The 13,084-nt window shown below is 43.6% G+C and overlaps 1 protein-coding gene across 2 annotated transcripts in view; it reads right to left on the bottom strand.

Moving 5' to 3' along the window:
* The window catches only part of myo10l3 (myosin X, like 3), a 59,404-nt gene that overhangs the window by 11,579 nt on the left and 34,741 nt on the right, over window positions 1-13,084 (bottom strand). The window contains exons 15-24 of one of the 2 annotated variants that reach the window (XM_082508668.1): window positions 11,231-11,299; window positions 9,835-9,917; window positions 9,644-9,752; window positions 8,767-8,847; window positions 6,878-7,002; window positions 6,644-6,758; window positions 3,831-3,937; window positions 1,787-2,236; window positions 1,116-1,146; window positions 204-1,010 (exon numbers count right to left, since the gene is read on the bottom strand). In XM_082508668.1, the coding sequence (XP_082364794.1) occupies window positions 204-1,010; window positions 1,116-1,146; window positions 1,787-2,236; window positions 3,831-3,937; window positions 6,644-6,758; window positions 6,878-7,002; window positions 8,767-8,847; window positions 9,644-9,752; window positions 9,835-9,917; window positions 11,231-11,299 (1,977 nt within the window). Of the gene's footprint in view, window positions 1-203; window positions 1,014-1,115; window positions 1,147-1,786; window positions 2,237-3,830; window positions 3,938-6,643; window positions 6,759-6,877; window positions 7,003-8,766; window positions 8,848-9,643; window positions 9,753-9,834; window positions 9,918-11,230; window positions 11,300-13,084 lie in introns of both variants that reach the window. The other variant, XM_082508667.1, reaches the window with a different exon arrangement.

Genomic DNA, 13,084 nt, shown 5'->3' with positions numbered 1-13,084 from the left:
TTTAAAAGATTTTAACAAACAATCCAATTTCTCCAGAGGGGATTTCCCGTCTTGGCTAGATTTACTGATTTACTTTCTTCTTCCACTGGACCTCAGAGTTCGTGCCAAATGTCTAGCTATTTAAAAGTGAAACTCTGCACATTTTCCAGTTAAAACAACTCCACAGAATTTAACAGCCATGACTTTTTGTTGTTATTTCTCACCGAGTCCGAGCTGCCTCTGAAGGAGTCCAGGCTGTTCTGAGTGCATGAGGATTTTCGCAGCACCTCCTCATCTGTGATATGGCCATCGTTAGTGCTAGCACCTGAACTCCCATGGGCCTCCTCAAACTCTTCCTGGTCATAGTCTGACTCTACGTCTGGCAGGTTCGTGTGAGTTGGCTCTTCATTTACAGGCTCAAAGTCTGAGGCCCTCTGGCGTGGCCGCTTTTCTCCATTAGTAACCAGTGGAGGAGGTGGAGGGATTTGGGAGTCTGTGAGGACAGGGGCATGACTCAGTCCATTGGGGGTATCTTGGCTTAGCTTTCCTGCTGCAGGGGAGGCTGATGAGGAGGAGACCACTAATCCTCCTGCAAAGGCAGGCGGAGGAGGGGGAATACTTTGGAATATTTCCTTATCAAGAGGAACTGCAGCTGGAGGTGGGAAGTCAGGCAAAGCGATGCGCTCATCCTCCGCGTGGAAACCCTCATCCACCTCCTCTTCAGCTAGAGGTGCGGTAGATTCAGCTGGGTCGTGGAGGTTCTCCTCGCTCGAGAGGGATGGCTCCAAACCACCAAAGTCCAGCAGTTCCAAGAATTCAGTAGCCACACGAGAAGCCTCCTTTTCCAGTCTGTAGATCTCGGCATCCCTCATCTGACGCAGCTCCTCACGTGAGACGTCCCCAAGAAGCGACACGCTGTCTTCCTGCTGCTTGTGCAGACGCTCGATCTCCCTCTCGAGCCGCAGGATCTCCTCCATCTGACGGCTCTCCTCCTCAGACGTGTGGCTGCTGGACAGAGTCTGGGACAGCTCCTTCTATCGACCACACAAGTAAAGAAAGTGCAGAATTGTGTTATTTATGTGAATGCATTCATGGGCATTCTTTATTTTTGACATTGGAAGACAAACTGAAATTACCTTTTGACAAGCACCGTTCATGAGTGAGTTCCTAAAAATAAAATATGAATACGTTAGTCATGAAATGAAGAAAGAAAATGACTTGACAGATGACTTGGCTACTCCTGGAAATTCCTGACGAATCACAAAATTTAGCATTTTTCTATTCCAGTAACAGTTAAAGCTGTTATTTCAGGCGCTGTTTTGTGTGTTAATGCATACATAGATCTGCACATCTGTTTCTGAGCCACATTATTCTTGTGAGTCTCATGAGTACTACATCGCTTAACATCAGAATCTCCGCGTAGCTCCTGACTATATGTTGCCTCTCAATTCTCCCTGTTTAGCGTGGTGTAGGCGGCATGAGATGTTGACAGATTAACCTGCACTTCACCCCGCGATGACAGCCTTTCCCTGCTTTTTCACAACCACTGGGAAAAAGCCGGAGCTTAAAAAAGCGTCTGTCCAGAGCCAATCGCAATGGTCGCTCTACGCGTGAACCAACCAAACCCATCTGAATTCTCGACCTTAATTGTGATGGCACACCTGTAAAGTTTCGGCAGAGACATAAATGCCTGCTAAAGGGCTCAAAACTGCCTTTGTGGCCGATTCTCCAAAAGATGGTGTCACCTGCACCAGCTGCCATCACAACATACCCATACACAGACTGCGGTAAACACAAGGCATTGTACCTTGTCTTTTCCCCGTTTTCTGCTAATTTCTGCTTTTCCTCTTTCTCCTTAATCAGTCTTTGCTCCTCCTTCTTCATCAACTCCTCCTCCTCTGCCCTCCTCTTCAGCTCCTCTTCGGCTAGCTTCCGTTTCTCCTCCTCCTCCTCCTTCTTCCTCCTCTCTTCCTCCTCCTCCTCTTCCTCCCGCTTCCTCCTTTCCTCCATCCTCTTCTTCTCCTCCTCTACTCGCCTCCGCTCCTCTTCCTCTTCTCTCCTCCTCCTCTCCTCCTCCTCTCGCTTCTGCTTCTCCTCTTTGAGCTGTCGATACAGGGCTCGGGCCAGCTGGCCTCTGTGATGTTTCTGCAGGACAATGGCAGCCAAGCGCAGGCGCAGAAAGACGCGTCTCCAAAAGTGAGCGCGGTAGTTCTTCTGGATGGTGACGATGCTGGACAGAGCCCTCTTATACTGTTTCCTGAGGACGAAATCAAAAATTGACATTCATAATCGGCATAAAAATCATATTTAATCCAGCTTCACTGAGGAACTTTGTGCCTCGCCTCAAACATATTTGTAAAGCTGGACAGCCCTACATGGCCTCCTCCTAACGCCCGCTGCTATTCTCTGTTCAAACAAACACACTGGTAAAAAGCTAGTTGTGAACTGTGCAATGTTTAGAGTCTGACGAGCTTGTGCTCTTCCATTGTGGTGGTGTGGGCTGCTCTGTTTAGCCCTCTGACTAAGCCCCATCACCCACACACAATACATGCATTGAAAACACACACATATAAACACGCACAAATACACGTGACTTTCTCAGGACCACACACACTGCTCCGACTCTCTGACCCTTAGTCCGACCTAGCCTCCACGGTAATCACTTCATGGCCTTTATCAGGTCTCAGGATGGACCCTGACTGAAGATAAAGTTACACGTAATAATACAAAGGCTTTACTTGTGTATTTGGGGAACTTTTCAAAGCTCTTCTTTAGTATGAATGTCTCTAAGGGGAAGCAAACCCAGAACCTGAATGCTGTCATCAGTCCCATTATAGTCTCCCAGTGGAGCCTTTCAGAGGACTGTATGTAACGTTATACTGTATATAGCAGCACGCAGGTGGAGTACGGCTAGATGCCCCTGGGTGTCTACGAATGCAGCTTCTTAAACCACCACGGTGATGGATGTTCTGCCAGTCAGGCGGAGTGGACAGGCGAAGAACTTGTTGCTTAGGCTGAAGACAGATTTACATAGATTTGCTTAAGAAGAAGTGCACTTCTGATAGTGTAGGAATAAATGACATCTCTGTTATGCTCAGAAAACTGTCTTTTTCAGAGCAGTCTAATTATCATGAACATCATTAGAGATGTAGTAATTCAGGGATAGCCATTTATAACTTGAAAGATGACGGTTTTGGCCTTTTTTTCCTTGAAAGGGTGTTGAAATCATGCAATTCCTCATCTTTGAAGCTACAGGACAGCGGCACAAGTGGGTTAATACTTCATTAGATTGCAGGGAATCATCGGGATGTTGTGTAATTTCAATGAAAGCCAGCGCACTCTTAACCATGTGTCCTCCCTTTGATAGGAATCTTTTCTTTCATCAGACTTTTAAAATAAATGTTCATCTTAAAGAAATAAACGTAAAAAGATCTAAAGATAGTACTAAAGTGACCAGAAAAATTCACACTGTTTGGGCTATTCTGCAGTCTCAGTTCATCAGTTTATGAGTTTACCTTCCAATCTACAAGGCTTTCTAAGGTAGAAACTTTAAAACAGTGCACGTACACGGTTCTGCATGCCCGAAAACGGCTTCCTATCTACAATTTCAACACTGTGGTAATCGCTGGCCATCGCCAAGTCAGCAAGGTTTAAGCCCACTTAACACACATCCACACACAGGCGCACATACAGAGGTAAACAAATGTGCAAATGATTCCACAAATGCACTTAATCCCCCCCCCCGCCCTGCGCTCCTATACACGCAGGTTGTACTACAAAACAAACACTGACAACTGTCTCTGCCACTCAATCATCCATCTTCCCCCCACCTCCACACTCCCACCACTCACCTTGCCACATAGCTCAGGATGTGGGCGCGGATCACCATGCCAGCCCTGCGCCGCACCTCTTCCCTTTCCTTCTCCAGCCTTTGCTCCAGGGCCTCCTTCAAGAACACCTGCGGGAAGAGCAGCGCCACGGCCGACAAGGAGTGACACAGACACAGAGAGACACAGAGAAGGAGGTTGAGGGAGAGAGGGGGAAAAAATGGGATGGGTTAGTTCCTCTTCCTCTTGGTAAGGCTGTAAAAGAGGGCCCACAGAGATGTAAAGGGCCCCTCTTGTCTGCTGGCAGAACCCCGTGCCCACTGCAGAGGAAGCTGTGGTGCAGCTGAGGCTAGCAGGCTAGCTGCCCTCCCTGTCTGCAGAACAGAGCAGAAGGGAAAACTGGCACTGAGACTGCAGTGTTGCTGCTACTGCTACTGCTGCTGCAGCGCCTCATTGTGTTCAAGCGTCCTTCCTGAGCATTTCCCTTCTGCTGTTACCGCTGCGTTGGTAGTTCGACTGACGTGCACAGGCAGAAAGGCACAGAGAGGGAGGGGAGAGGTAGGGAGAGAGGAGTGATGAAAGGATGAGGGGGAGGGATGGTGGCTGGTGTCCAGATAGAAAGTCACACCCCTCTTTGCTCGTATGAAGGAAAGAGAAAGAGTTTAGTTAACCCTTCCCTCACTACTGGAGTTTTCTCGCAACCTTGTCTTTGTATGACTTTTGACAGCTCGAAAGTCACACTCGACTTAAATGAACATGCCTGCATGAAACATAATCAGATTTTCACTGTACGAATATGCTGCGAGGCTGGGAACAGCAGCCAGCTTAGACACGGCAGTATCTGTCGCTCAACTGGGTGATCGAGGGAAGACCCCTGCTCGTATGCGTATTTGTGTCCCAGATGTTGCGCTAATCAAAGGATCCCACAGCTGCAGCCCTGCCTGCCTGTCTCGGTAAAGTCTGTGAGAGGAGGAAACTTCCCCTTCATCCACATCCTTCCCTCGTCTGTAAAACAAATGGCTCACAAACACACATACACAATCCATGCAACATCACCAAAGCCCCTAATTCTGGGTACACGCTTCCTCTGCACACAATCAGCACATACATAATTACACGCAGATTGTTTCTCCAAAGGAAATGTATCCCCCTTCTCCGTTTCAGTCTCTTTCCCACAGCCCACACTACATTAACCTAAACCCCAAAATATTGCCCTGCCATGCACAAAATGAAACGTACTCAGCCGCACTATGTCTTTTTGGGTTTTGCTTTGAGAAACTAGCCTTTTTTTTCCCTTCGCCCTCGATGTGTAGATAAGCTTTGCAGAGCAAAGAAGTGAGCAGCGGCAGCCAGAGGTCAAAGGGCTGATCACAGAAGGGAAGCTTTACCCGCACGGTGACTTCGGGGATGTATACTGTGTGCATGTGCAAGAAATTTAATATAGATTGGCATGTGCACATTAGTGGTTATGGACCAATTCAAAAGGAACCAAATGTGGCTCGCATCAATTATTTTCTGTCTTGATTTACAGCATGCCATGTGTGCAGCTGACACTATTCATAGTCTGCCAGCCAAATTGGGTATTACAACAAAAGTGTCCAAAAAGAAACCAACAAATCCGAAATGTCTCAGTGATTTTTACAGCCACGCAGGAACCACAACTTAAAGCAGGAAGTCGAATGTGGATTTAGCCGATTTTGAAAGAGCTCCACAAAAACTGCTTTATTTGTATCCTTTCTTGTCGCAGTACTGACGCGTTCATGCTGAGTATTAACACAGGTTTTACTGTCCAGTTCAAAAAAGTCATTAAAGGTTAATCATTCAGTGATAGCATGGAAAAAAGGGGCAGTCTGTTGGCGGTGGGGGGATTGATGATTGTTGGAAAATGAGAGCAGAAAAGGAAGGACGGCCATCGATATGCTGTGCTGCCAACAATCATATCTGTTATAAGTTTTCTAAGATGAAGCATGATGTGTAACGTTCTACAAAGCTCTGCTTGGCTGCAACATTTCACCAGCGCCGTCCGCCTCGAAATCACACTGCTTGCAGTTTAGTTTATTAAATCAGCAACTCAGTCGGTGTCGAGGCTAACGCTCTGCTAGCTACAATAAGTTCGCCTCAGGATTACTGTAAGCCCCTCGGTTACAGTTACAGTAACAGTGTCAGGGTTTTTAGGAGCGGCCGAGTAACTCTGCGGTTGTCAACAAGAGAGCCGTAGATTGACCACAACCGGTCAGAAAAATCTTTGTGACATGAGTCACAGCAACTGTGGTACACATTAACAGCTCGGGAAAGACAGCAGCTCGACTTCTTGGGAAAGATTCGCTCCCAGATAATTACTGAGTGAAGCCTTTCAGTGCACTGTTTCATCTTAAGGGAACTGAGTGTTTTTTTTTAAGTATCAAATGGCGATTTATTGTTTTTTGAGCATGCTATCAGAGCATGTAGCTGACAGAGGTGTGTACTGGAGAGTCATTGGAAAAAGAAAAACAGAGTGGCAGTTTATATAATCCGTCAGGCTGCCCAGTTGTGTCTGTGTGCATGCATTTGTACTGTATTTAATACACTGTGGGGCCTGAGATAAGGTGTGGGGGTTCACCTCCTATTTTGGTAACAAAAAGCTCATCTTCACAAGGTAAAACATTAAAATTCTTTCTGCATAATATTAGGTATATCAATTAAAATTTAGATTACTGGTAGGGGCAGGGTTGGCTTAGTGATTCTGGTTACTGAAAGATCTCAGGACATAAGTTAAAGTCAGTGCCACATACTGCTAAGTGACATAAACAAGTCTGGGCATGTGTATAAGTGAGTCCATGTGTGAACGCGTGCTGCACCTTTGTCTTCCCCAGCTGCCACTCTTTCTTGTCTTTGTTGTGAAGTGTGAGAAGCTCTAAGCAACTCTCCTTCTCGTCCTCTGAGCGGATTTTGTTTGTCAGGATCATCTTATACCTGCAGAAAAAAAAAAAGCATACAGCACAAATCTTCTTTCCTGATTTTTTAAAAATAGTTTTCGACTACAATATTTAGCCAATTATCTCAGTTTTATTGTGTGCACATATTTTTCCAACCTGCTATAGAAGTCCTTAAAGGTTCTCCGGACAGGGAATCCAGCCCTGCGAATCTTTACAGTTTCCAGCATCCCGGAGTACCTCAGCTGGTTCAGGACAACGTCAGGATCAAACTGGTTGGCCTTCTGTATTTGGTAAACAACAAAACATGTTTTTCATGTCAAATAATAACAGTAAGACATCAGTGTTTAGAATACTGATGCCATTTTTTTCCTGTTGTGCGTTCTATATATAACCTTCCTTATTGTAGGTAGTGCAAAATGTGTTGCAGCTAAAACCTGCAGGCACGCCTAGTCAAACAGTTTTACTGCTGAGTCGAGTTAAACTTGAACTAAAAAGTAAATTACCATGGCGAGGACTATCATTTTACATTAACAATCAGGTTACTAAAAGGAAAGCGCACACCACCGGCGAGAGAAACCCGAACAGTGTTGAGCAAGACATAACCAGACGGAGTTGCCTTTTCTTTGAGGAATAATCAGCCTCATTGTTCACAGTTCTGTGTTACCAGTAATCCTCCGACCTACTTATCAAAAAGGATCTGTGATGTCTGCCGCCCTTCTACACAAGCTGCCTGATCACTGCTCTCCACACGAAGGCCATTTATCACCCAGAGGGCACAGAGTGCTGGATAAGCCCCACACGACCACAGCATTCCTCGATGTGTCAATCTAATTACAGGCTAATGCTACTACGCATGGAAACAGGCATACTTACAAAGGCACAGACACGCTTTGCATGTGCTCGTGCTCATAATCAAACACACACGTGAAAGGGCAGCCCTCCGCGCTCTGAACTCTGCTCTTTAACGGAGGATTTAGGCGGCTTGAAAAAGGTACGAAATGTTGACTTGCTTGAGTGAAAAACAAGCTGACCCTTGCCTCGGTGACATTTATCCTAAGAAAAGCAGGAGCATGGAAATCGCATAAATACATTCTTGGTGTGTGCGTGTCTGGATGCATTTGCATGCATGTAATCATGTCAGAGGATTGTGCATGCCATGCCATCATATTGTAGGATTAGCAGAGGCCCGGCTTGTTCCATCTTGACCAACCAAAGCTAGGTAAAGGAATACAAGACAGCCAATGAGAGCAGGGGACACATGAGACAGAAAGGCAGAAAAAAAAGCAGATGGGTGAGGAAAAACAGACAACAGAGTAGTTTCCATCCAAGCAAGCAAGCAAGAAGCTGTGGAATGACGTATATGGAGTGGGAGGTAAAGAGTAGTGAAGGAGGGACAACCACGGCTCTGTGTACAATAATAACAGTAGGAAGGAGAATGTCCCTGGATTACACCACAGTCATTCACAAGGAAAACAAAGAAGCTGATATAACTGACACTCCAACTATCTAATAAACCATAACACAGATTAAGAAGCAGGTTGCAGTTTTGTGGTAAAGAGCAGTAGGGGAGCATAGGAGTAGTAAATAAATACCCCGCTAGCTGGAACGCAAATACAGTTATGTGATCTTATCTTGGCATTCCACTGGTGCAGCCAGATCAGCAGAGCATTAGCCAAGCTGCTGCAGCTGGAGTGGCCAGTACTGACCTCTGACCTCTGGCAAAGAGGCTAAAGTGGTAGGAATGTGCTGGTACACAGCCCTTTTATTTGAGGAAGTACAATGAGAGCCTTTGCACCAACGTTTGTTACTTATGAACGCTTGTACTTGGAAAAAAAAGAAATAACTTTTCAATACGGATCATTTAAATGACTTTGAGGCAAAGTGCGATCGCGATGTGGGAGGCATAAGAACATAAACACAACAAGACTAAATATTAACCCCAAGCAGTGAATAACACCGAGGAGGTTTACCTCCACAGGTGCTGACCTTGAGAGGAACTTTTTTTTTTTCTTTTTTATGCGATGAATAAAAATGACGTGACTTACCTTGTCCATGTTAGGTTTGATGCAGCGTACAAAAAAGGGGTTGGAGGCACTTAGTGTGGCCATCAGGGAATGGAGAGAGTCCTGAAAAGCATCAAACACAAGAGCATATTACTGCTTGTTTGTTTTTTTAAGTCTGCCGAAAAATATAAACACTTGTCTCACTGTTCTGTACTTTGTCTGCTAAGTATAAGTGGGTTGTTATTAAGGTATTGGTGTAATAAGTAAAAGTACTGAGTAAATGTTCTTTGGTACTTCTCAACTCCCACATTTATCATAAGAGACACAAATGTATATATACAAAGCCACACTCCGAGGACCCCTGAACCTCACAGACTCCTGTAGGTTCATTTTCCTTCCTGCCTCAGACAGACTGTCTCCAGTAAGGCCTGGCCTGGCAGAGCTGAGTGTGATTGGCCCCTGGTTGGCCCCTCTCTGCCCAGCCATCAACCCTAATCCCCTGGCTTTGGGAACTGTAGGCCAGGGCAGCCTGCCAAATCCTTCTCCGCTCCTTCCCTCCACACTACAGTTAGAGCATGCTAAGCTGTCCTCCACTCCACCCCCTCCTCCACCCGCAGCCCAGCTCACAACAACATATTTCACACAGCCCATCACCCATCATCTACTGCAGATCAAGTACACATACGGCATTCTCCTCCCCATCTGTGTCTCCAGGATTTCAACCTTCTGTTCTGCATTTACGCCGCTGCACTTGCACTCACCATGCCAATATAAAAAGTGTAGTGTTAAGGGTTAAGTGATCACCACACACAGCAGTATTTGGGAGACAACTGGCTCATTGTTAGTGTAATGACGCAATCACGGCGTCATGTGCGTAGAAGTGAGAGAGATATTTAGGTCTGAGGAGCTTCAGTCTCACCCTGAACTGCGAGCTGACGGTGGGCTTGCGTCGGGCCGTGCCCATTTTTAGGGTCTCATCTCCATTTCTGCTGCCAACACGCTCAAAGAGGTCGTAGATGAAGTCAAGCCTGCACGTGAATGTAAACACATGAGCTCAATCGCATAGGTGTGCATTCAGAATAAAAAAGGAAAAGAGCGTGCCCTACTCACCTGCTGTCTTTGAGAATGAACAAGATGTCATCTCTGAAGGTGTCTCGGTTCTTCTCCAGGATTCCACGCACATCGTAGAGCACCTGAGGAAATGAAAACCAAAAAGACTGAGCGTGTTTAGATTGAAGAACAGCATAGGAGACATAGGAGTTAGGATACAAAGAAATAAGATGAATACAGCTGTTTAAATGCACTGTGGATGGGAACAAGTTATGACTTTTGCCCCGTAACTTTAAAAATCAAAGTAAACTTTTGCACTGCATGTCCTACGCTCACGAATGCGACACAAGTGATTTACAGCGACTATGAATATGCGTTTGAGGCTTGATGTAAATAAAGATAAGGGAGCAGGTGGCGGTGGGGGTGACTTGTCGAGCTCAGTCGAGGGCGTCACCTGTTGTGTCCCGTTCAGCTCCGCGGCATTCCTAAGCTCACCCTGATCCAGAGGGATACACTCAGAGTTTATGTTTGTTGCAGACACACTAATTACACTCCAGTGCAGATTTAATGGAATAATCTCATATAGGACGCTCTCTGCGTCACTCAATTTCAGGTTCGTTAACTCAGACAGTAAACCAGGGGTGGTCTCGTGATTCTAAAGCAAATTAGATTTGTCTGGAGGAATTACAGTTTAATGCAATATGTTTGCACACAGTAACAAACTGAATACATTTGGACTATCAATAAACACTTAAAGCTTAAATATCAGACATTAAGTTTTCTTGGACAACTTCCCGTCTGTTTTTCAAATTATCTGTCTTTCTCTGGCACCGAGCAGATTATCTAATCTGTGGGAAGATGCTACGATTTCCTCCAGAAACCTCAGCAACATTTCAAATAACAAACAGGGCTTTCAGAGAGGCGAGTATACTGTCTAGAGAGAGAACAACTGGCTGCCCTGGCAGCGCCTGTCTTCTCTGGACCAGGTCATTACCATAGCCATCCTTGCCAGGCTTGTGACTGAGCCACCCCACTTGCACTAAGGAGACCTTGTCCGAGGCAGGCTTCATAAAGCCATTCTTTATATGAAAGCGAATCTTTATACTCTTGCTCCACATTACATCCACTGTCCCACTCAATCACTGCAATTGTTCCCCTGCCCTGGTGTCTTTTTGGCCTTTCCTACACTCACATCAGTAGTGACCTCCCTTATCTTGCAAAGCAAAGGGAGGAGAAGACGATCATAAAGCAGTTTCTCCTGACTCAGGGAAAAAGACGGCGGAGGAGGCATCAGGCATCAACATCCCGCAGCAGATTTTTGCCAGGAAGATCCCACTGTCCGTCCAACAGCTACCTCACTTCCCCGAAACTAACAATTGAGGGAGCAAAAAAAAAAAAAAAGCAAAAAAAAAAGCTGGTGTCATGTGTGTATGTATGTGTAAATGTTGTTAAATACCTCTCCAGCGTAGTGCTTGATGCCAAACTGGTGATCAGTTACTCTTGGTTTGACATAGTACGGGTTTGTCTGGAGAGAAAGGACAAAGATACAGAAATTATCATGACATCCACTCATGTAGTTATAAAGAGATTAAGTAGAAGACACTGTGCGCTGGATTCACAGAGACAATAAAATGCCATGTGACAAGTTAAACATCAAATATAACATCAAAGCACATGAAACAAAATAAAACACATAAAATTAATACAAGGCCTAGTTATGAATAGCAGTTAAACAGTTACAGTTTAATCCTTTAAGGCAGGGTTCTCAAAAGCACCTAATTTTCATTAATGTGATTAATGTGACTGTTAAACAGTTAGGGTAATGTGGTATGGGGCGCCGTTTGTAAAGTGAAACATGCTGAAATTAACGGCAACATTTTTCCACATTTAGCTCAAAACAAGTCATTTTTTTACAACATTTAGTAAAATATTTGTAACTTTTCATATTTAAAACAGAATTTTAAATGTTAAATCTAAATGTTAAATATTCAATCTAAATGTTAAATGTTAAAACTAAATATTATATTTAAATCTAAATGTTAAATTTAAATATTATATTTAAATCTAAATCTAAATATTATATTTAAATCTAAATGTTAAATCTAAATATTATATTTAAATCTAAATGTTAAATTTAAATATTATATTTAAATCTAAATCTAAATGTTAAATCTAAATATTATATTTAAATCTAAATGTTATATCTAAATATTATATTTAAATCTAAATGTTATATCTAAATGCTAGATGTTAAATCTAAATGCTAAATGTTAAATCTAAATGTTTAGGCTAACATGCAAATTTATTGCACGGATCAGCGGAAATACCAAAATAAAAGCTTTCCGGAAACCTCCGGTGCAAAAGTGTGCCGGTAGTGGTCAGACACGTTCTCACTCCCAAAGCGTAATAATTTTCGCTAGGTGACAAATTGTCAACATTTTATGCTTTCGGGTACCCAACACGTTCCTAAATTACGGCAACGGAAAAAGGAGAGCACATGAGAACCGTTTGGACTCAATCTACACATGTTCGTTCATTTTCTACAAATCGCTTTGGAAAACACTATTTTACGTCATTTAACTGCTAGTAAAGGTTAGGAATAAGGTTATAGTTAGATAAGGTTAGATTTAGGGCTGGAACACATGGCTGGAACGTCTATTATGGCGGGACCGTCATTCCACTGGAATTCAGCCATAACCCGACCATGAGAAAGCACGTCCGGCGATTTAGTTGAAAACATCGGAAGATCCGTTTTGTCGGCCATCCAAAGGTTTAGCAGTAGTGCACTCTTAGCAGCTGCAGTCTCCACTTCACAATCGCTGCAGCACATGTCCAGCAAAATCGCTGGACATGCTCGTAGGCAAGAAGTGAAGCAGCACATGGCGGGGAGAACAGACACAATTTTGCAGCGGAGGTTTTCGGGAAGCTTTTATTTTGTTATTTCCGTTGATCCGTACAATACATTTGCATATTAGCCTAAACATTTAGGTTTAACATTTAACATTTAGCATTTAGATTTAACATTTAGATTTAAATATAATATTTAGATTTAATATTTAACATTTAGATTTAACATTTAGATTTAACATTTAGATTTAAATATAATATTTAGATTTAACTTTTAACATTTAGATTTAACTTTTAACATTTAGATTTAACATTTAGATTTAAATATAATATTTAGATTTAATATTTAACATTTAGATTTAATATTTAACATTTGATGAAAAGTTACAAATATTTTGCTAAATGTTGTAAAAAATTACTCGAAAAAATATGTTTTTGTAAGGTTTTGAGCTAAATGTGGAAA

This window comes from Aulonocara stuartgranti (genome assembly GCF_965226115.1).
Source record: "Aulonocara stuartgranti genome assembly, chromosome: 16".
Lineage (NCBI taxonomy): Eukaryota > Metazoa > Chordata > Actinopteri > Cichliformes > Cichlidae > Aulonocara > Aulonocara stuartgranti.
The sequence above is the reverse complement of the archived record's forward strand: the minus strand, read 5'-3'. Positions and strand labels throughout refer to the sequence as shown.